General features: G+C 31.7%; 1 protein-coding gene across 1 annotated transcript in view; it reads left to right on the forward strand.

Moving 5' to 3' along the window:
• The window catches only part of LOC129231301 (eukaryotic translation initiation factor 4H-like), a 58,096-nt gene extending 33,138 nt beyond the window's left edge, over positions 1-24,958 (forward strand). Inside the window, exons 5-8 of the mRNA XM_054865588.1 lie at positions 1,121-1,211; positions 3,517-3,696; positions 18,443-18,597; positions 22,724-24,958. Of these exons, the coding sequence (XP_054721563.1) occupies positions 1,121-1,211; positions 3,517-3,696; positions 18,443-18,597; positions 22,724-22,738 (441 nt within the window). The 3' untranslated portion in view covers positions 22,739-24,958. The remainder of the gene's footprint in view (positions 1-1,120; positions 1,212-3,516; positions 3,697-18,442; positions 18,598-22,723) is intronic.
• The last annotated feature ends 297 nt before the right edge of the window (positions 24,959-25,255 follow it).

A 25,255-nucleotide genomic window follows, 5' to 3' on the forward strand; every position in this document is an offset into this window, starting at 1 on the left:
TTTAAGATTTATTTATTTATTTTTTTTTTTGCAGACACTGAAAATAAAAAATGAGAATATTTTTTAAAACAGAGCCATGTTTTAAATATTTGCATCTAAATTTTATGCATAAAGTTGTAACCCATTTTAAAAATTTGTTTCCTCTCATATAAGTATCTGGTGTACAAAAAAAGTTTTAATGGATTTTTTTTTTCAAGTTTCACTTTTTATTATGAAAAAATGACCACATGTTCATTCTTCGAAGCATTGTCCATCGTTGGCCAATACTTTTCCCCATCTTTCTGGCAATTTTCAGATGGAATCTCGGAAAAACGATGCGTCTTTTGATGCAATCCAAGAATGGATACAATTTTGGACTTTGTCAAAAGAGCGGAAGTATTGATCCTCAAAAGAATGCGTCATCGACAAAACAAAATAGTAGTTTGAAGGAGCAATGTTTGGGCTATATGGCGGGTGGGGTAGGACTTCCCATTTCAGTGTATCAAAGTATGTTTTGACCTGCTGTGAGACTAGTGACCGAGCATTATCATGTTGCAAAATTACCTTGTCGTACTTCTCCGTATATTGTGGCCGTTTTCCCCAATGCTCCGCTCAAATGCATCAATTGAGTTCGATAAAGTTGTTTGGCACTCGTCTTCATCCAATATAGCCTCCAATTTGGCATCCTCAAACTTTTGTGGCCGTTCATCAGGCTCTTTGCCATTGGTATTAAAATCCCACTTTTAAAATGCCTACACCAAAATTCACATGTGGAAATCCATGAAGCATGTTCCCATAAGCTTCTAGCATCATTCAATGGCCTTTAGATGTACTTTCCTTCAAATGAAAGCAGATAAGTAAACTTTCCCGCAAATTGTGTCTTGTTCTCACAATAGTTGACATAGTCAGAGCACACAAAAACTATGTTATTTCCACTTCAGCGAAATGTCACACACTGAAAATGAAAGCGTAATGATGAGGTTATAAAATGAAATTAGTTGCAGCTTTGTCCGTTTCAATTTAATACTAGTGAGACCATCTCTTGAAAATCCTTTAAAACTTAGTTGTACACCAAATATTATTAAGAGCAGCATTTGAACAAAAGTTTTACTTCATAAATTTAAGTTTTCATAATTTGCAGTTGGCTGAGGGACGTCCTCTCCGTGTAGATGTTGCAGAAGGTAGAAGAAGTGACAAAAGTGGATTTCGAGGAGGTAGAGGTGGTGGACCTGGTAAAGATAATTTTCTATTTTTTTAAAGAGACTGCAACAACCTGCAAAAATTCTTTACTTTCATTGTTTGCACAAAGTTTGTTTTACTACCTCTCAAACATGGAATTAAGAAATGATTGATCCTAAGCATAATTTTTTTAAGGATGCTTAGCTTTTGTTTTTCTATAGAGTTCAAAAGTAGGTTTTCTCAAGATCCTTCCAATGACATTATTATCAGGCAAACAATACAGGCATATGAAATTTTTCCTCCAAACAAAATTTCTTTTGAGCCTGACTGATACTTATGTTGTGTGATAGCTTCATTACTAATCTTAAATGTTCATACAAATGTTTAAAACTAACTGTTATTATTAAGATATTTGAAGCTCAGAATCTTTCTCATAAATTTACGTGAATGTACAGTCGAGTCCCAACTTATGCGAGGGATGCGTTCCAAGACTCCTAGCGTAAGTCGAAATTTCGCGTTGTGGAAAAATATATGCATACAATTTTTTTAAAGCATAACAAATACTTATAAACACACCCCTCAAACTGCTCTAAAGCATTCTTTAACTATACACTACAGTTTCTTGCATAAAGAACTAAACTTTTACTGTATTTAAAAAATAAAAAACTGTTATTCAACATGAAATACTTGAACATGAGCAAACTGAATGACCAATGGGAATGAAAGACGTAAAATTAAAATAAACAGCTATAATATTACAGTAGATACAGTAACAATATTTAAGAGTAAAAAAATGAAGATAGTGATGACTTATGCTCCATGATCAGAACGTTATTCTTATCTAATTGTACATTTTTAAATACGTTTGCTTCGCCTTTATGATGTTTCAATTTGTAGCATCATCTCCTCTTCCTGATCTCTTTATTAATCCACAGTACAAGAGCAGCTTCCATTTTCATAACATTTACTTTGCAAGACTGCTCTGCAAGCTTCAATATTGAAACTAAGTTCTGAACTTTTACGGATATGTTTTAGTTTTGACTTTTAATTGTACATTCATTTTAATTGTACATTCGGGAGATTCACTCATACTTATTGTCGTCGAAGTTTTGCAGTTGTTCAAGCATATCGAGATTTTTTTTTTCTTTAATCAGAAACTTTTTTTTCTACCCATCTTCACAAATTTTACATGAAGCTGACACTAAGGTGCCATTATATTACAACAACTTTTACATTTAAAATGAAAAAATAAATAAATGAAAGATTCTGAGTGGTTATTTGATGTAGGATGTCAGTGATGCTGAAAGAGATGCAATAACATTCACGAAATCGGTATTAGTCGCCAATAACGAAACTGATACTTCCTTCCAAAAAATTCGGATTGTGGGCAAAAAATTCACGTTAACTCTAAAATTCGTTACTCGTGAAAAATTCGTGTTATAGCCATTTTGCGTTAGTCGGATCGCGTTGTAGTGGGAGTCGACTGTATTTAAAAAACATTCTTGATTGTTTCATGCATATTTTTTAGTTTTCCCTTCATATTTTTGAGCTTTTTTTTTTGTACCCATGAATGTAAAAAAAAGGATAATCCTAGGAATAAATGTTCCTAAAAATTATCTTTAATTTGATATATATATATATGGATGGATGGATGGATCAGAACATGTTAGTACTTGTGCAATTAGTGTGCATTTAAAAGAGTTGGGACAAAACTCTGGAAAACATGCATTTAATTTTGCTTCCGAGAGTTTTCTACAAAAAATTTTAGGAAAATTTGCCTAACGTTTGGTCTAGCTCCACACATTGAATGGTCCCTGCTGCCAAGATATGTATTTATTTAAGCATCATTGCATTGTGACAGAAACGCTATCAAAGAAAAGAAAAGGTGGGGAGGGGGGGGGGGGGACTACTTAAGAAACTTTTTTTTGCGTCTGGCTTTTGGAGCCTTTTTTTATATTACAGACTACTAAAGCAACTATTTTTGGTTGCGGAACTCAAGGGTAGCTCTGTGGTAGTATCACTGAATTTGCAAGTTTTTTCCTTAGTTTGATTGTTTTTTTCTTGGGAAAGCCAGGGGATTTGAGCAGTGAACATTTCCTGATGGTTACATTATCCAAGCAAGTAGAACCCAAGCATACCAGCTAGTTACTGTGGGACATTAATAAATAAAAAGGAATAAATTAAAAGAAAAGTCTTTTATTGGATCTATCTGACAAAAATGTATTTATTTCAAGAAAGTAAATAACAATGCCAAAAATGTAAAAAAAATCTGTAGTATTGCTAAATTTCTAAATTTATTCTCTTATTTGTTCTAGTTTTATAATCTGCTTTGTTCCATGATTAAATATCCTGTTTCAGGCTTTGATAGGGGTGGTGGAGCAGGTCGCAACAGGTTTAGTACAGATAGAAGTAGTCGTGGCGCTGGAAATTTTAGAGGTGGTTATAATGAAAGAGAAAGTGACAGAGGAGGAAGGAGTTTTAGAGCCGCTCCAGTTAGAGAACGCAAGCCTTCACCTGAATTTAGGGAACCTACATCAGGTACTTAAAGATCTAAATTGTATTTTTAAATGTACCTGTAAACTCGTTTCCTACTAAAAGATTTGGTCAGTTAGCATATGTTTAACAAGCAAAACATTGTTTTCTGAAATTGGCATTGATGTTTTTGCAAGATTTTGCAAACAACTAAATTTAAAATTTATTTTTAATGTTGTTTGAAATTTTGAAGTTATTGAAGTGTTTAATTTTATTTGTATTATGTTTAAATATGTTTCATTAATGTGTTATCTTTGGGGTCATTTTTATCTGCATGAAATACCTTATTTTCGTGAGTATAATCTGCCAATTATCTGTTAAAGTATCTGTGCTTTCCCCCCTCCAAACAGATGCATTACAGCAGGATTCACCAATCGACTGTTTCGCTGCCTGTAGGTTCGTTATTTTACATAGCTTGATTGTTCCACTTACGCAATTCAGGCCATGTAAAATAGACAACCATGCAGTCAGGGAAGAAGCCTTCATTTGCATAAGATTATATCATTCACTCCTTTATCTTGACTCTGTGTTTTTAAGTAACTAGCATACTATAATCATAATTTCAAGAAGAAATTATTGTTCTAAAAATTCTTTTTATATTAATTTTGATTAAGCCTTTAAAAGTTATTACTTTTTCACGTTTTTAATTGAGTTACTAAAATTGTATGTTAAATCAAAACTTTTTTACATTGTTTTATCCACAGATTATGACTATTTTTTCCCCTTAAGATCGATTTTAGGACCTACGAATTAGAGGTCACCGCAGGTAGTTCTCAGGAGAATCCAGTGCTTAAATACAGTAGAGTCTCGAAAATCCGAGGTAATTAGGGCTCACCCAACCTCAGATTACTGAAAACTTGGATTATCTGAAAAATTCTATCGACTACATAAGGATATGCGCTGTTTACTTCCTTACGCTTTGAAAAAGAAATATTGTCTCCTCTAAAAATGTATCACTCAAATATCAACATAACTTTGTTTTAGTTAACCCTAAACGAGTTTTGATTAGTTTTTTTTCTTGATATCTGCACGTACTTGTGTGTAAACTTGTCGGCAACTAAAAACTGCCCTTTGATCGTCCTCGAATAAGTTTTGTCGTGACATTTGTTTCTATATGTGAGCGTATGTATGTACCTCACATAATACAAAAAGCTTAGTCATAGAAGGATAAAATTTTGTATATACGCTTCGTACAGCGTCAAGTTTTTCACTTCCCCTTTAAATTGCAATCGGATATTCCAAAAAAGCTGTTTGTTCGTCCGTTGAGGCAAAACAATGTTTTCATTTCAAGTTATTTTTTGTCAACCTACTTTCGCGAAGGCATTTCTTAATCCATCTCTAACAGTAAAAGAATATTTCATGTCACTTGGCAAGTGTTATTGGCATAAACCTTTCAATTTCTTTTTGTATATTGTTAGGGAAGCTCTATGTAGCAAAATATTTCAATTTTCAGATTAAAACATCTTTTGTACCTCAGATTTAGCAGAACCTCGGACATTTGAGACTCGGATTTTCGAGATCCTACTGTATTTAAAATTCAACAGACAGGTGACATACATATTACGGTTTAAAGTTCATAATTTGAAACGAATGCGGTGATATGCAAATGTACAGTTAACTAGGAAAAGAAGAGACATGCACCATATTATAAAGAAAAAAATAATTATACTCAAAGCTGTTTTTGTGCATTTAATAGGGACCTCATAAAAAATCTCTCTAAACTTCATGAGAAGCTATAAAAAAAAGTTTAAGCAACTCAGTTCAAAGTATTTTTTTTATGTGGTGGATAGAAAACTGCTTAAGAAAAGTCATATTAAATATCTCAAAAGCTTACAAAATAACTAGGAATGGTTTCATTCAACAAATTCAAGACACCACAGGTACTTGGAATCTCACCAAACCTTTTATAATCTGATTTATGAAATATACATGCAATCATTTAAAAAAAAAATCGTATTCAGGATTGGCAAGGTTTCAGACAATAGTAAAAAGAAATCACGTATTTTACCATCCTGTCCAAAACTAATTTTAGAAAAAATATATTTTGTCTTATAGTACCAAATACATGGAAATTAAATTGTTCATTAAAAATTTCAGTTTGTACGCATGAGTCTAAATATTATTAAAAAACTTATAGCAACCAAATTTTCCTGTGTTTATGCATGTGGGCAAATGAAAGTGTTGAAAATATAGTGTAATAATTGACTTAAATGTGATAAATGACTTTTTCAAGTGAAGGGAAAATATATGTTTAAGACTCTTTTACAGCTTTATATGGATTCTTTCTTTTGACTATGGTGCCATTTCATGATCTAAAGCTAAATTACCACAATTCTACTTCAGAAAAATTCCAATAAATTGTTTCTAAAAATTATCAAGCTACTATAGTTTAAGTTTATTATAATTGCAGAATGTATTATATTAAAAATACAAAATAAAAAAAATTGCAAATGTTTTAAAATAAACTAACATTTGATCATCAATTTACTGTTTTGTAATCTATTATTTTAAAAAAGAAAAATTTTTTTGTGCACCTAAATATTACACATTTATTAGCACTCCTTTGAGTTATAATTGGAACTGAAAAAAGTTTTTGTGGTAGTGTTGTGAATTTCTTTTTATAACAGTGCCAACTCTTACATAAGGAAGTCTTTATGCAATAGTCATTGGCCCTTTTTTTAAAGTAAAATACTTTTTAAATGAACATTTTAGAGAAAAATATTGCCAAATATTTATTGATTCAAACTTATTAATATTTTATCCATGCATTACAAATATTGCAGTAAATATGCATTTATTAGATTAGACCCCTACAGCTTTAACTTACTTTTGGGCAGTTAAAGACATTTTTGCAGTTTTGGATGGTAAAGACTACCTGTCCCATCCAAAACTGGTTTTGGACAGGACAGGTGGACAGGTTCAAACCCCCAACTCTGCATGTGTTCTTATTTTGTCCTACATACAAACCTTTTCAAAATGTATAACCACTATCCTTCATAGTCTGACAACACGTGAATTTTCTTGTGGTAAACTAGTTCAAAAATTTGTCCCTTGAGTCCCAATTTCATTGAAATTTTCATATACTGCACAAAAATAAATAAATAAAAAGGATTTCAGAAAGAAAGACCGCACAAAAACATGTTTGAGTGGATTACATTAGTTGATTTTTCAAATTTGTAGTTTTGAAAAGTAAAAGGTGTTGATTTCTTCATGCGAAAATAAATTGTATTGCTTTTTAGACTATATTTCATACAACAGAAGTGATAATTGTGTAATAGCAGAATTATGTATTAGTATTTTTCTTTTTGAATTAAAATAAGATAACAAAAGGTAGGGAGAAAAAGGAAAATTGCTGAATATTTGCATAGTTTTAAATAAATGTGTCATGCGTTTGTTTCAGGCTCAATTAAATTTTGCTGAAGGTTTTAATGAGAAATATAATTGTAAATTGTGCAACTATATGCTATAGTTTCTTGTGTGTCAGGGAAAATAAGACATAAAAAATTGGAAACGAACCTAATAGGAGATCTTAAAATCATAATCTGTGGTAATCTTATTTCAAAATCAAATCGAAGTCCTTCTCATCCAGTCGTTTTCTGTACATTGCCTAAGTTGACTTATAAGAAAAGGATTGTGGTAGAGAAAGTTGTACATTATAACCTTAATTTAGCGATTATCAAGGGACTGGAAAACGTTATCGTTTAATCGAGGATATTGTTAAATCAAGGAGCATACTAGTCGACCTGGGCGGAACTCCGCACTGTGCTTCGAATTGTTTCATAACGCACTTCGCTCTTTAAAATTTCAAAGAAAGAACATTATGAAGGAGAACCGAAAAAAGTATTTTCAAAGCAAACATAAATATCATTAAAAGTGTGGCTGAGTGACAAGTGAAAAAGCAATAATTTTGCATGTGAAAAAACAGGTTATGGCAAGTACCGTCCTGCCCATGTGAGCATCTGACGGAAAAAAAAAGAAACATTAAAGAGATATTTATTGGCAACGATCTGAACTGGCGCCATTCTGATTAACAGCACGACACTCCAACAAACCTAGCGATTGCGCCTTCCTTTTCGAATGCTATTCATTGAAGGAATGTGAAAAAAAAACAGCAAAAAAGCTTTTTGCCGAAAAAAAAATAAGATCATGCGTCTATGTTTTGTCATTAGCCAGCATGATACGATTTAAAATTATTCGTAAAACATGGAATTTTAAGTAATAAATTCGTTTGAAAATAAGTGTTTTTATTTTAGAATATTGAACAATTTCCCATAGCAGGCTGCTTTAACATGTTTTTCTTTTAATCGAACACTTAAAATTCAAAACCAAAACCAGTTGAACTGAGTCCGTTTTTTAAGTGTAATTTTTCGAACGTAGACAAAATGTTTTTTTTTCAGCCGAAAGCAGAGGAGTAGTAAATGATTTCTTACTAATGAAGTTTTTATTATTTAATGTTTTATATCGTATTCGAATAAATAATTAAAGGTTTACTGGGTGAAACTCGTAGTCTCATTTTGGCGCAGTATTTTTTCATTTGTACAAAAGGTTGAACACTGCTATTAGAAAAATCTACATTTCAGCATACAATGAAAATGTTTTTCTGCACAAAAAAGATTCCCTTGAGGTAAATCTAATACTTTTTTATGCTTACATTATGCTTAGTGGTCTGGACAGAGTCAAAGCTTTAAAAAAGAGGAAGAACACCCTTCGATTAACAGTAAACTTATCTGAATGATAACTGTAGCCTGCATAAAGGAGTCGAAACACCAAGTAGCATTCCCACTGCATTATTTTATTATGTGTGTTATCTGTTATATGTTATGAGAACATGTAATATTAATGTAAATTTGCTATTATGTCGGACAGCCCGAGCTTGCCCGAAGTTCAGATAGTTTATAGCCGAACGCTCTACCGAAAAAACTTATCAATTTAACAGAACAATTAAGTCCAGTGCTTTTAAGCTTAAAAAAAAACGCAGGTTGATTTTATTTTATATTTATTTATTTATTTTTTAATTTATTTATTTATTTATTTATTGCTTTGCTGAAAGCGACGCAAACAATTGGAAAATTGTATTAGAACTTTGCTTTAAAAAAAATTTGCATAAGAACTACAGGCTGCTTCAAGGGGCGTTTCCGAAAACTTGATTTTTAGACCGCAAGTCTATTTTTCGGCTATTATTAGCCGGCATATAAGTTTTAAAATGAGGGGGGAATTTTTTCAAGGGCTAAGAAAGATCTCGCATACTGACAGAAAAATAATCCACTGAAATAATATATACAATAAGATATTGAAGAGAAATGTTTTTATTTTTGAAAATTTTTACAATTTGTTATCGCAGGCTGCTTGAACCGTTATGGCTTAGATGGCAGCACGTGTTCATCATTTAACAGCATCGTTAAAATAGAAAATAATTTGAACTAAGTTCTTTTTTAAGCGTAGCTTTTTGAATGTAGTAAAAATGTGATAGGCTACTTGTTTTTTTGCAAAAGGAAGAAAAAATACATATTTTACCCTTCAAATTAAAGTAGTAATTTTTTTATTCGTACAGAGAGTCAGAAACGCATTAGAAGAATCTACATTTCAATATACGATTTATTATTTTTTTCTGAACAAAAAACAATTCCATTGTAGTCCGAAATCTTAAACCTGATACTTATATTTTCGCTTACATTATGCTTTAATTTTCTTACCAAAGCCAAAACTTTAAAAACCAAAAAAGCCTCACAATTAAGAATCAATCAAACTCCATGTTGCATCAAGTTTCCATATCAGCAAGGAGCATTTCCATCTCATCTATTCCCTCATATTTGTTATTAACCGTTCATGTAACGCACGATATTTCTCTCTTTTTTTTTTTTTTTTTTTTTTGATGCAGACTGTCAGGACATGGGCCCGAACACGCAGTCTCCTGGTTACCAGGCGAACGCTCTGCCGATCAAGCTATTCAGCTCTGTCGGTAGCAGTGCAAGTTAAAGTTATAAATTTAACTGAAAACCTCATTCTGGGTCTTTAAAACAGGTTTTTTGACAGAAGAAACAATTTTTAGACTGTGGGTCTTTTTTCGTCAGTAGCTTGCATGATAAGCTTTAAAATAAGGTGTAAATCAAAGAAATCGATCCAGAATTGTGGAAAATCTCGCGTAGAAACCAAAAACAGGCTACAGAAATAATATATAAGGATACATTTAATTCAGTTAAATCTGGACCAATGAAATGTATCCTGAAATTGAGGAAATCGTTAAATAAGATATCATAAAATTGAGGTTACAGTCAAATCCCGACTGACGCGAGGGATGCATTCCAAGACCCCTCGCGTAAGTCGAAATTTCGCGTTGTGGCGAAGGGTGTGCGTAAAAACTTTTAAAAATATACCCTATTATTTTAAACACTTGTAAACATCGCCTAAAACTGTTAAAAATCATTTATAAGCTATATGTTGCTGTTTCTTACATAAAAAACTGAATTTTTGTTTGTATTTAAAAAAAAACGTTTTATTCAACCCAAAATACTGCTACGATGCACTAAATCAATGATCAATGGGAAATAAAGACATAAAATAAACCAGTACGGTGCGTATAGTATGTAGTAAGAAAAACAAATAGACTATAGTTGTAGTGTATAATAGATCCAGTGATGACATTTACCTTAAAAAAGTAAAGATGATGATTTATGCTGGTTGATCAAACCGTTACTCTTATATATTTTTAAATAAACAATACAGTTGCTGCACTACTTTTTTTATAACGTTTCCATCTATGGTAACACCCTACTTCCTGGCTTCTTAAATTCACAATACAAGAGCAGCTTCAATTTTCATTATTTTTGCATTTCCTTAGATACTACTCGGTGAACTTTTACGAATTTCCTTTTCTGTACTTTTAATTGTACATATGGAAGATTCACTCATACCTAATTGTTGTACTACCTTCAACGCATTTTATAGTTGTTCATGCACATAACCTTTAGCTTTCCTTTAATTGTCGGAAACTTTCTCTTTTTCTTTCATTTTCACAAACTTGAGATGAAGCGGCGCTCTTAGGTGTCATTATATTTCATCAACATTCGCACCAAAAATTAAAAAAAATTTAAATGGAAAATGAGGACTATTTGTGCAAGCGATGTTCAGACTAGTATGATGTGGGAACTTCCGCTCTCAGTAATGCTAAAGGGATGAAGGTCCATTCGCAAAAAAAAAGTAGCCAATAACAAAGCCGATACTTACACACCGCAGTTCCCTTCCAAAAATTTTCATGTTGCGGGCGAGGCATTCGCGTTAGATCTAAAATTCTTTACTGAGGAAAAAACCGTGTTATAGCCATTTCGCGTAAGTGGGATTATGTTGTAGTGAGAGTCGACGTTTTAAGTTTCACATAGAAAATGATTGCTGCCAGTGCCATATGTGAAAAAAAATATGCCAGTTGGAGCAAAATGAAGTTCATTTCTGAATATAAAGATTTATCGTTGATGATTAGCAAAATGATTGAGATGCATATAATGATATTTTCTCTAATACTCTGTCTTGCTTAGATCAACATTTTTGTATTATAATAGAATGAAAAATGCATGGAGATCTTAGTATAAATTTTAAGTTTCAGCAGCAGATTATCAGCATGTTTAAGGTCTAAGCATGACTGCAAATTTATTGTTGTGTCTCATCAGAGTCAGAATTTCTATCAATAGTGACATTGGGCTGGAAAATCTGCTAGAGCACATTGAGCCAATTATGAGTGAAATTGTTTAATGGATCATTGTTCGAAAATACTAGTATGAAGATGGCTCATTATTGCTACATATTTTTCATTTGACACGATAATACAGAAAAGAAAAAAGTAGAAAATAGAAAAGAAGGAAATTTCTTTTTCGTGTTCAATACTGTTTCGGAATAAATAATATGATCTTTCACTAAACGACAAAGATGTTTCATGCCTAGTGGAACAAGCACAACCAAACATGTGACATTCTTGAAAAGAACATTCTGAAAATCCAGTCGAACCTCCATATATTTATCTTCCGCACATCCAAATTTTCTATATATCAAACTACTAGCAATCTACATGTTCCTAACAAAGGAAAACTTTCTATACATCAAAAAAGTCTCCATATAGTTTTTTTTTTTTGCTTCATAATTGGAATTTTTTCCCTCGTTAGACATTTTTCCTCACAAAAAACGAAAATCCAGAAAAGATCCCCCCCCCAAACCCCACAGTCAGCTGGTGTTGAAGGTTGGACCTTTGGTGTAGACAAGCATCTTGTTTCTCCATTATGAAATTAAAGGGCTCCCACCCACACCTACTTGTTTTCGAATTTTGGTTGTGACATTGAAAAACTATCCCTTTGTCTATCCCTTTTGTCTGGTGGTGATTCTCCTCTCCATGTTTATTGCTTAGTTTCAGTGAAAAAAGGTTCTAACTAGTGCTTTGCCAATTCTATTTGATTTTGTGTTCCCTCTCGATTACAATGTCAAAAAGAAAATCCTGTAGTGTTGTAGATAAAGGGGATTTGTTGAAGGACATAGATAGTGGTATGAAAAAAAATGACATTTCTGTTTAACTTGGTATTCCTGCTAGCACAGTATCCAACTAACATAAAAAACAGAAATGCTGTAATGAAATCATGAGAAAACATTGAACCAAATAGAAAAAGTTAAAAAACATGCAGTTATAAAACAGCGGGCGAGGCTATCTTGAAGTGGATCAAGGTTATTCAAGCTCAAAATTTATTAATATCTGGTTCACTAAAGAAAAGGCATTGGAATATGCAAAACATTTTGGATATGATCAATTTCAAGCCAGTTCTGGGTGACTTGACAAATTCAAGAAAAGGTACGCAATCAAAGAAAAGGTTGTATCTGGAGAAAGCAGAAGTGTTAATGACACAGTTTGTGATGACTGGAAAAATCAGTCCGATAATATTTTCAACGTCTATTAAATCACTCTTGCATAAGTGTTGACTGAACAAAACTCTTAACTTAAAAAGACGATTACTGTCACCATGACAAAAATAGCAAAGGCAGAATAACTGTACTTCTTGCTGCTAACATGAGTAACAAAGAAAAGCTTCGTTTATTGATCATAGGTAAGAGTAAGAATCCAAGAGCATTCAAAAATGTAATTTCTTTAGAGGTTGACTACCGATCCAATAGGAAGTCATGGATAACTATTGACATTTTGAAGAGTGGATTTCAAAATTAGACCGAAATGCGCGATCAGAATAAAAAAAATGTTTTGCTTGTAGACAATTGCCCTGCAGTCCTGATGTGTCTTCAAAACTGTCAAATGTAAATTTGCTTTTTTCCTCCGTGCACCACTTCTAAATTACAACCAATGAACCAGGGTGTCATAAAAAACCTGAAACTTCATTACTGAAAACGCATTCTTCGACGATTCCTCTGGACATTAGAAAACAAAGGAAGAAATTTACATAAAGTGATTGATCTGCGGATATGCGTGGCAGAATTAGCCTATGTATGGGAAAATGACGTTTTGGAATCAACAATAAGAAACTGTTCCGCAAATGCTGGGTTGAATATTTTGCCAGAATTTAAAGAGCAAGACATGTTCCCGCACATCCAACAATCTTGGAAGAACTCTGCACTCCCAAGGTCATGTAACAGACGGTATTCATCTTAATAATTTCTTGTCCGTCGATGATAGGTTGATTGTTGTTGATTATTCTTACAGATGAAGACATATTAAGTTCAATTACTGGCACTGGAAAGGAAATTGAAGAAAATAAATATGAAAATATAACCAAGCCATTCAAAAAAAAAAAACAAGAAGCGAGAAGCATTTAAAAAGATACATTGTGGGCTGCAATTCATAGAAAATGTTCCTGATGAAGTGTTTAGTGAACTAAATAAATGCGAACAATTTTTTTATGAACATTCTACAAAACAAGTTGTTCAGCAAGATATTTATAGTTTTTTTAAAAGGAATATGATCATTGTAACTGCTGTTTGGACTATTTTGCTTTTTGAAAGGTATGTAATATTCAATAAATCGGTCATATAAATTCATCTTTTAACTCTCCACATTCATGAAATATGATTTGCATATGAACTAGTTATGGAGTTTCGTGCATGGAAATTAGCTTTGATGTCAATGTTTTTGGAGTTATTTTGAGAAAAACGAGGTTGTTTCTATAAATCGAAATTTCTATCTATCGACTTTTATTCCAACAGTTTGCTACTTCGATATATGGAGGTTTGACTGTACTTGAAAATGCAACTATGACACTTTTGCTCTGTAATAGCAAGATATTAAGTAAAAGTAAGGCAGTTCTTGCAGAGATATACTACTAATTTATGGCAGTTCAAAAAAAAAAAAAAAAAAAAAAGGCTTGGAAGAAGAGAAATTAATTTAAATTAAAAAAAAAAAATTGCCTTCAAAAAATACCCAGGAACTACAAAGCAAAAAATAACTGATTACACTTACATTCTATTTCTTACCCAAACATAGAAATGAAATTTATTTTACAATTCCAGTACAAAAATCAACTAAACTAAACACCGAATTATAAAATAAACACTGATTTAAATTACTATATGATGAATTATTTTAAATACTTAACTAATTATATACGGTCTCTTAATTTTTAATAACCTTTTGAAGTCGGGACCTCCTATAGACAACTAATTAACGTAACTGACAGCCCACCAAATCCTGAATTAAAGTCCCCTGATTAGTCTTTAAAACTAAACCTACTCAGTTACATTAGGTTGTAGTTTATAGGAGACCCCGACTTCAAAAAGTTATTAAAAACTAAGAGATCGTATGTAATTAGTTAGGTATTTAAAATAATTCATCGTGTAAGTGTATCAGTTATTTTTTGCTTTTTAGTTCCTGCATATTTTTTGAAGGCGCTTTTTTTTAAATTTAAAAGTAATTTATTTTTTGCTTTTTAGTGGTGTAAATAACACGGCTAGCGTCTCGGAGACTTCCAACGACTGTGAAGAAAGGCTTTTTCAAATACGTAACACTATGTACAAAAATAATTGTCTTTATCATTAGTTCAACTTTATCAAAGTTTGCTTTCTGAAAGCAAAGGCATGAGTTACTAAAAAAAAAAAAAAAAAGAAATCGCTTTAAGTTTAAGTTTGTAAAATTGTAAATGTTAGAATTGTAATATTGTAAATTGTAATTTATGTTTCGCAATACGTGTCATTTAACTCGTGATAAAAGTCCCATGTTTCTTCACATGGCCTCACTATAGATGAAGATTAAAAATTCCACTAGAATGAATTTTATGTATGCTTCAGCGGATCCTTAATTCAAAATTTTCATTATCATTACTCTTAATAATATATTTTTTAGTACTTTCTTTAACTATAGGTAAAGAAAGTATATACCTTTGTTTTATGGCCTTTGTTTATCAATGGGTTTTATATTTAATTGTTTGTGAGGGAAATTACATGAAATTTATTGTTTTACCCTTAACTTTTCCCTAAAGAAAAAATAGGGTAAATCAAAGATTTGGAACCTAAGTTAAACCACCCCTAAACAAAACCACCACTAAACAAAAAAAAAGAATAAAAACCGGTTCACTAAGTGAGACGAAATACAAAGTTAATAAAGTACAAATTGATTTAAATGTGAGTATGATATTTGAAGAGTTCCCTCAATTTCATCAAACCTGAACTTGATTACCATTAGACCGCCGAGGAAGTTTCAAATTAAAAAAAAAGCATTTTCTTTATCGGTACAGGCAGGGGCGTGCACAGAAATTTTGGAGCCCATTAAGGAATGACTTTTCCGGGCCCCTCTCCATATTGTTTACCCCTATATTTCACCCTTAGTTATAAAAATATTGGGCCCACTTCAGTCTCGGGCCTGGGCCAACAGATGTCCCTTCCCCCTCCCTGTGCACGCCCCTGGGTACAGGTGTCTTCGAGTATTTATGGAACATTGTACAAAGGAAAAATAAATCCGACGAGTTCAGAACCTCCTCCTTTTTTTTGAAGCCTGCTAATTAATATAACCCTAATTTCAAATTGAATTGGCGGCATCATGAAATAGTAAATCTAGAATATTGGTCAAACTTCAGAAATCATACGCAGTTATAATGTATTTCATTAAAGAATATAAATTAAATCGTGGGGGAGGGGTGTTCTATATACAATTCTCCCTCAATTTAGTGCCTAAATAAAGTTATTTATTAGTAAATAAAATATTAAGGTAATTGATTCAACTATTAAAGTAGAAAAATATATTTTACTGCTACTTTACTACGCAGTAATAAATACAGTCGGACCTCCATATATCGAAGTAGCAAATTGCCGGGAAAAAATTCGATATATAGAAATTTCGATATATAGAAACAACCTGTTTTTATCATAAAAAATCTCCTAAAACATTAAAATTAAAGCTAATTTTCTTATATGAAACCCAATTTCTAATTTATTTGAGCATCGGATTAAACGAAAATTAAGAATTAAAAAAATAACAGAAATTACACCTTTGCGCCTTCATACATCTTCATTCTTCGGCAATTCAACTTGATCCGCAACATTAGGGTATTTTCGTTTTGACAATGTAATCGACAAAAAAGTAAAAAACCAATCTACTTAACCTGAATGATTTTTACTGAAACTAAAAGACTAATAAAAATGATAATCAAACTTGAAACTGATTTTACAGTGTTACTGGTTACAACTAAGATTTGAAATGAACTTGACGGAATTTAAGAACTCCAGAACGGAACAACGACCTTTCTTCACACCCCTCTACCCCAAATACCTTATGAGTTTCATAGCAACCTTAGTGAGCATAATTTTCTCCCTAACCTTCATTTTTCATGAGACAAACAGTCTAAAGTGGAAAAAAAAATCTACGAATGTCTCCAGAAAAATTTCGATATATAGAGATTTTTTCGATATATAGAAACAAATTTTCTATGTAATGAACATGGAAATGTGCTAGGATTTCGATATATAGAAAATTTCGATATATGGAGGTCCGACTGTACATTAGTAATACCTATAATAAAAAATTAACAGGCGGCGCAGCGTTACGAAAATTAATCATCCACCTGCCGCAAGAATTAAATATCGTTCAAGAGAAAGCCAAAACCTTAAGTGTGAAAATACACCGATCACAGCAAAACCACATGACCGTGACGTATGAAATTTAAAGTTTCTTGGATTTCTCCGGGACTTCTTATCAGCTCCAGACCAAATTACAATAGGACCATTTGGGAAGTATACCCTTTCAAACAAACAAAAAAAAATTTAATCGGTCCAGTAGTGTTGGAATAATTCAAAAACATACATAAAAAGCGGCAGTACGAAATCATAACCTCCTTTTTTGAAGTCAGTTGAAAATAAAAGAATATATTTTACCCTCTAATTACTAATTATCCAATAGTTCGGGGTAAATTTCACCTTGCTAAAGGCATTTGTTGCAGATTAAAAAAAAAAACGGGTTCAATATTTTAAAGTGTTCTATTGATGTGCGAAGTTTTATAGCAATCACACACAGCGTTTCATACTTGTGTAGGGTTACTTGTTAGTATTACTAAGTCTCTATATTCTACCGAGCAAAACTATCCAAGAAAATTTAATCAAGAAATACCAAAAAAATCTAGTCTGGCTCGCTTATTGAAATATTAGTTTAAAAATGTACTGCTTAATGTAATAATTTTTCGCTGTATCAAACTATTGTATTTTGTCATTTTGATCCTGGATAATGAAATATCGCGCTTATTAAAGTAATTTTTTGTAGGAAATTGACTTTTCTATTAACTGTATAATTATTTTACTTTTGGATATTACCGTGGATTCTGTCTTTAGAATTTTGTGAAGGACCCATTTTCTTCCAAACAAAGTTCTGGTGGTACTTTGTTAAAATAGCATCTGTCAGCAACTAATATTAATTTAATGAAATGCAAAATTGTTCATGTTATATGGTATGTTTGTTATCAGACTCATTGATGCTATTTCAATACCAAGGTCTGCTAAAAATATCTACTCAAAAATGAATTCCTTTTATTTTTAGATAGAAAAAACATAATTAGGTTTTTTGCATTAAGTTACCGCCCCAAGCCAGAACTACATGCAATGTACCAGACTTCCTGGTTATCACATCCTGAGACCTCGAGTTTCGTCCTTATTAGAACTCCTCAGTCAGGAATAGCAAATAACCTAGCTGACTGGTATATTGCATGTAGTTCTGCCTAAGCCCTGGCTAAGGGGAGGAAACTTACTGCTAAATACCCAAGTTTTGCCCTCAACTCACAAGTTGAACCACACTTTGCTGCGGACACCCACTGGTGAGATAAATTCACTTCATCAACCAGTTTGTTGGCACTCTCAGCTTCAATGAGATGACATCTACCTCCAGCTCGGATATTAACTATTCCTGACAGAGGAGTTCTAATAAGAACAAAACCACAGTCTCAGGATGTGATAATCAGGCTGTCTGGTATATTGCATTATTAGATTGTCTAAAGTTTAGTGACTGCAATAATTTGATGGAGATTTAAAGGCATGTTTTTTGATGTTTTAATATTCTTCACTTATTAAAAGTCAATTTTTTTAATAATAACTGAAAACAAATTTTTAACTAAATGCTTTGTGTATGTTGATTTCCTCGGTATGAAATGAAAGAAAAGGGGACTCAATTAAACGAAACACAGCAAGTAGAGGTCTTTTGTACTAATTTCTTCCGATTAGCTTTAATACTAAATGCATATTTTGAGTAACATGTTTCAATGAAAGTTTCCTGTTTCACTGTATTTTAACTTTATTTTTTCAGAGGAAGCTGCTGCAAGGCCTAGGTTAAAATTGCTTCCCAGGTCAGTTAAGGATCCTGTTAATGCAGTAGCTGATACATCAAACAGATCTAGCATATTTGGGGAAGCTAAACCTAGAGATGAAAAGGTGGTTCCTGGAAAGAAAGATGATGTATCGGTTAGTCATTGGTTCTTCTATGCTTGAAATTCTGTAATTTAAAGAGTTTTCAAAACATATCATGCCATTCTTCTGCATGCTTTTCATATGTCATTCCTCACTCACTTGTAAAAATTGTTTTGTGATTTGAATGTTACCCTCCCCCTCAAGCAAAAAATATCATTTGCACTAAAATGCATGTTAACCTCTTATCTGTGACATATATTTCAGAAAAATGGGGAATTTTTTGACTGTTTAATTTTGTTCTTATTAGCAGAAGCTCGTTTTGACCTTGTTTGGGTTAAAAATGATCTATCTGGAATAAATGTTATGAACGATACAATCATCCTGTATGTACTATATGTACCGTATGTCTCGTACTACTATGCATAGTTGTACGTTTGCACTTCTGATTTGATTATGGGGATGGCATTACAAGATTTTATTGGAAATTGTAATCACTTAAATTTAAATAATTTTAATTGAGGTTCAATTTCATTACATAGATAGGCAAATTGAAGTTGCACAACAAAACGATTGGAATATTGTCTTTAATTTTAAAAGCATTAAGAGAAGTCCTGAGAAATTGAGGATTATAGAATTCATGTGGATGTGATGCACAGCGTTGTTGGCAAGAACTATACACACATCCACATGAAATTTTTTTGACAAATTCTTGGTTTTGCGATAAACATTGTATTATCCTAGTAACCTAGGATAACCTGAAATGCAAGCATAATTACAACTTTCAGAAACAGAGTATTATTATCTGGCTACACTACTTGAATTCAAAACCTAATTTGCCCAAAGATAAAATCAGTTATAATTTGTTTACGTAAAAGTTAAAGCATAAATATTCTGTGACTGTGTTTGTTTTGCAATGTCAAAAGCTATAGAATGCTATTTACCTTATCCTCAGCAGCTTTAAATGCCTAGAAAGCTTTTGGCGGTTTCTTCGTGAATTCTTTTCCATCACATATCATACTTGCAAACTTTACTGTTTTTAACGGGAGACTCCTGTTTTTTACTTCCATCTCCCAATTTCCTGTTTTTTGCCATTTTCTCTCATTTTTGCAGTTTTTTCAATCAATCATCAAAAAGTTTCACTTTCTTTTCAATAGATGGCGCCCTTTTCTAGTCATGGATTTTTCTAATAAATAACTTATTTAGTAAAAATTTATGTTTTGAATTTTTCCAGCAGATTTCAATCCCTTTGCATCTTACAAAGAGACCTTACGTTCTCAGGAATTCAGATGGGGATGAAATTCAGCAGATTAGTTGTACCCCTTGAGGATATCTGCACAGTAAAGTAATAAAGTGCACTAGCTAGAACATTCCGAGAAAACAGCCAGATCACTCATCAGCAACAGCTCGGTGACTGTGCTGTGTGGTCAGCGAACTGTATTCCCGTTCTGTCGATCCGAGTTCGATACTTCTTGAAAAAAAATTTTCATACAAATTTATAAAGCGACTGTTACAGCTAATTGAAATTTGAATTGAAGATAATATTTTATTTTTATATGCCTAATGTATTTTTAATCGAGAAAATAGATAAATTCAATTGATTATAATTTGAACTACAAGGGCAATAAAATTAAGGTAGGACTTGTTAATTTATGTAAAAAATTTAAAAATATAGTTTTTATTTATCAATTATTTATTTATATACATGAACCAAAATGATAATTATCACAAAAACACAGAAAAAAATTGTTTTGGCATCTTGCACAATGTAGAAAGGAAAATGTAAAAGATTCATAGGAAACCACACTTTATTAACATTCATGAAAATTTCTCTTTTGTCAGAAAGTTTGGAAGTATACTGAATCATTTTATTAAAAATTGGCGATGACAGTTTATGGTGGACTATTGATCGTATTTTTATAGTCTTCATGGGTATTTATTTTTCTATTATTTTTAACGAAAGATGCACAATTTTGTATAGGCCATATTAGATTCTTTACCTGTCTATAAAAATAGACGTTGCAAGGTTGAACAAGTGAGGTACATTTTAGTGAAAAAAAAATCGTCAAGAGGTATCGAACCCGAGATGAATTGCACGGGAATTCAGTATGCTGACGACATAGCCACCGAGCTGCTGTAGGTGAAAAATCTCTACTAGTACAGTGGACCTCCCTTTTACTCTGGGGTTACGTTCCACGGAAATGCCACGTAAATTGAGACCCAATACTAGTGTTAAAATAGGGGTTTGGTTCCATAGATAAAAAAATACTTCATTCTAGTGATGACTAATTGTGTTACAAGTTTAATGTGTTCTTATATCGACTTTTATACACAACATGCATTTAGAAAACATAAATTAATTTCGTGTTCTGTTTATAAAAAGGAGCTGACTACGATGGTCTTTTGGCAGTCATTAAGAATTTTTCTCTGTAATTCTTTGCAGAGCATTAAAGCATCCATGATTACTTGCGTCATTTCCATGATAGAATCTTCCTTCACTAACAAATCAGAAAAATCATTTCTATTGTCTAAGAATGGCTCAAAATTTTCAATGTGAACATTTTTGGTTGTGCGTCACTGACGTCTGTATCCTCATTCGTTTTGGCCTCCTTTGTCACTCCTAAAAGCTTTTCTTCCAGTGTGTTCTGAACTGTGTGAGTTTAATAACTTTACTTCTGGAAGGAGCTCTGACACCAATCGCATTAAATGTCTCCAGTGGTCCAAGCTCAATTATTGCACTCCAAAATATAGTTGATTACGCATAATCTGCAATCTTTAGAAGTTTGAATTTTGAAAGAGGGGAAAATTTTATCTGTTTGCATTGCCGCATCCCCGTAAAACCAAAACTCATCCGCATAAAATAAAATGATGTCAAATCTGAAACAGCCTAAAATGTACCCGTGCAAAACGAGGGTCTATTGTATATAAGCTACGCGTAAAATTTTAGAGGCTGTTTTCTTGGAATATTCTGGCTAGTGCACTTTATTACTCCTCCCCCCCCCCACCGGAATTTGAATTTTATTCCAAGACAGCTCAAGTCTGAGAAGCAGTAAATGCATATTTTACTATAAATTTACTATGTTTGTTAATTCAATGTATTGTATGAAAGCAAAAATAAATAATATTAGAGTTATACATATTTTTTCTGAAATACATTTTAAAAAATACATCTTTAAACAAGAAACTAGTCCTTAAAAAGTAAAATGAACTTCTGCAAAACTCCTTACTTTAAATTTTCAAAGTTGACTATGAACCCTGATATATGTGCATAATTTATAGCCTTTGTCACTCTGTAAAAATGTACCTTTCAAATAGTGAAAGAATTTTTCAAATAGGTGCAGTGGTTCCAGAGATTACCCAGAACATATAAATATACAAATTTAGCTGTCTCTCTTCATAATAAGAGTATAGATTACAAATACTGGGACAAACAGTGCTTGTTTTTGTGTATATAACAACAAAACAGTATGAAACAAAAACTAGTAGCAAAGAGAAACAATTAGTTTAAAAAATTAGTATAAATACATATATGCATAATTTATAGCCTATGTCACTCTGTAAGTATGTAACTTTCATATAGTGAAAGAATTTTTCAAATAGGTGCAGTGGTTCCGGAGATTACCCAGAACATATAAAAACCCTATCAATTAAAAACTTTCACTTCATTCGCTTCTACAGTAGAATAATTATAGAATTAAAATTTGGTTTTAGAATAATATTTCAGTTTTATGATAATGTTGGTATTTTAATTTATATTTGAGGCAGTTATAAGCAAAGGGATGTAAGTGGCAAAATTAAAAATTTGGAGATAACCAGTACACATGGTAGGTAAACATCTCCTCTGTCTTGAGGCAAGAGATGGTACTAGTAGCCCTGGTAGTTGCTACTAGTATAGTATGATTTAGAAAAAAAATTCAATGAAAGCCTACCTAGGATGTTATCTTTAAATGCTATGTACTCAAAACTTGAAAATTTCCACTACATCCCTTTGCTTCTCACTGTCTCATTTGATAACTGTTGATATTTTAAGTTTTGGAAAGTTAAAAGAAATGTTTTAAGAAATTTATTACTAGAATATAGAATTATAACAATTATTTGTTAATTTGCTGTTTGAATGTTTTTTTCATTTTTGTGCAGTTTAAAGATTAGATTAATTATTTTTGAAATATCTTTCTTTTTTCAGAAAGATCTTGAATGATTTATTGCAGAATGATGAACATTTTGATACATTAGATCATCTTTGAAAATCATGGATCTCATGAAATGAGTGTACTTCATTCTTCTGTTTTTATCTTCCTTTAATAAAAGGATATTATAATTTAATGAGATAAAAAGTTATTTGCTTAGGGAGACCAGGGAGCTGCTTTATATTTTAAGTATGCCTCTTTGTTTTAAACAAGCTAGGCTCTCTAGTTGTTCATTTTTAATTCAGTATTAGCCATACTATATCATTTTATAAAAGTAGTTCATATTAGAAACTATGGTTCTGAAAATAACTTATTTGTTACCTGACATTTTATACTACTGAATTCCCTCTTTAGACTTTTTGAATTCAAGAATGATGTTGGTAGTTTATTTCTGTTGTTGTGATCTTTAAATGTCACTAATACAAAAGTTTTTAAATTTTCACTTGTTTATGTTTTTGGTAAAGGAAATTGCTTTTTTGAAGTTTTCAGCATTTAACAAAATTCTGTGCTTATCAAAATTTTTCTGTTAAGCAGTTTTCTAAATGAAGTGGTTAATGAAACCATTTTGATGCGACGTCAGTTTTTGTTGAATTCATTCCTGATTTTGAAAGAAATTAGTTCTGTACATAACCAGTACAACATGTCAGCACCCTAACCACTTAACAGTTTCATTTTTCTACCATTTTGTAACCAAAACATATTTTTATAATTAGCTTTATATTTATTCAAGGAATTCAAATCAGCAGTCAAAACTTATTAGTGTTGTATATAGTAATGATCTATGATGTAACTTAAGGTTGAACCACCCTCATCCAGTTTCCTCATAAGTTATGCATAAAAATGTAGATAAAAAATATTACTGACACAAATGTTCATTAAAATGTTGATGAAAATATTACAAACACGATGGATAAGGGCAAAAATTTCGTAGGTATCTGCAAATTTTCTGCTTATGTTTTAAATTAGAAGTAGATATGAATTTCCCGTGCTTGTTGTTTATTTACTACCACAAGTAATGCTAACTGACTCGTAGTATATTATCCTGCGTACCGATGCTCAAAGCTGGACATTTTCGACAGAAAAAGATTATGTGATGCTTTTACAAAATTTTGCAGATTTCTGCAAAATTTTAAGACGTTTGCAAGAAATCTGCAGAATTACTCAATGATTGAAAATTTAAATCACGACAACCCTATCATTGAACTACTTTAGCTTAGTCAACTCTACACCATTGTGTTTGTAATATTTTAATAAACTGTTTTATGTATAAATTATTAGGACACTAAATGGGAGAAGGTCAACTTAAGTTAGATCTTATACAATAATTTAAGAATTTTTCATTCTGGCCCAAAAAAAAAAGGCATTTTCACATAAGTTTTTTTTTTTGTAGAAATTTAACTGGAAACTACAAGATAAATATAGAAAAGAGCATGTTTTATTTAATAAAAGTTTTTATTTCATTTCTAAATTCCATTTTGGCAATGACACATTTTGAGACATAAAGGAGAATACAAAAACAACATGTTTCTTTTCTGATGCATTTCCCCATTGTTTCTTTCCACTGGAGGACATTACGACCATGAAGCTGTCTTTTAGTCAACACAAAGGGATTTGCAATTTTACTGGCTGCCCTTTCTTGTTCTGAACTCGAGTTGAATCATCAGAACTTTCTATTTCATTGACACTAGAGAAATTTTGTAATGAGCATTCATGATAAACACTCATAGAGAAATTTAAGATTCTATATAAGAATTATATTCTGTTGATAGCCACTCATTGTCTCACATTTTTCTATTTTGGCACAAAATGGAAGTGGAAAGACAGTGTGTATGAAATTAAACAAAAGCAAACAATAGTAATTCTTAATTTTCATCCTAAAACAACAAGCTATAGAACTTGCTCTGGAATTGGTTTTATATTCTGATTTCTACTGGATTGCTTGACAACTATTTGAAGTAATAAAAAGCAAAGAAGTACATAGATATAAAAGCTTGACAAATTAGGGAATTATTGTAAGAAATGCTCTGGAGCAGTGTTTGTATAAATTAGAGAAAACCCTTGTCGCATCTTTAGGCAAAGCTGTTAAGTGGTTAATATGACATGAAGTAACAGGTATTTTTACAATGCTGTGCAATTAATTTCCTTTAACATTAATGAAACACAAGAATTGCATAACATGTTTTGATTTTTCTTTATGTAGTTAGTCTCTCTAGTTTCTATAAATTTAGAACTCCTTGTATCATTTCTGATTTTAGTTTTATGCATAAATGTTGTGCAATTAGTTCTAACTTATATTATTTTAAATGAATTTTTAAGTTATATATCAAAATAGTTTGGTATTTTGTTTAATGAGTTATATTAGATAATTATTTTAAGGAAAAATATCTTGATTATTTGTGAGCATCAGTGAGTTTAAATCAAATTTGAGGATGCAAGCTTTTGTCAATTCTGGATTAGATCAGTCACAGAAAGTTTTTCATCCAAGTGATTGCTCAGTACATGCACATAAACTGTATTTTGACCTTCTG

The sequence above is a fragment of the Uloborus diversus genome, chromosome 10 (assembly GCF_026930045.1).
Source record: "Uloborus diversus isolate 005 chromosome 10, Udiv.v.3.1, whole genome shotgun sequence".
NCBI classification, from domain to species: Eukaryota; Metazoa; Arthropoda; class Arachnida; order Araneae; family Uloboridae; genus Uloborus; species Uloborus diversus.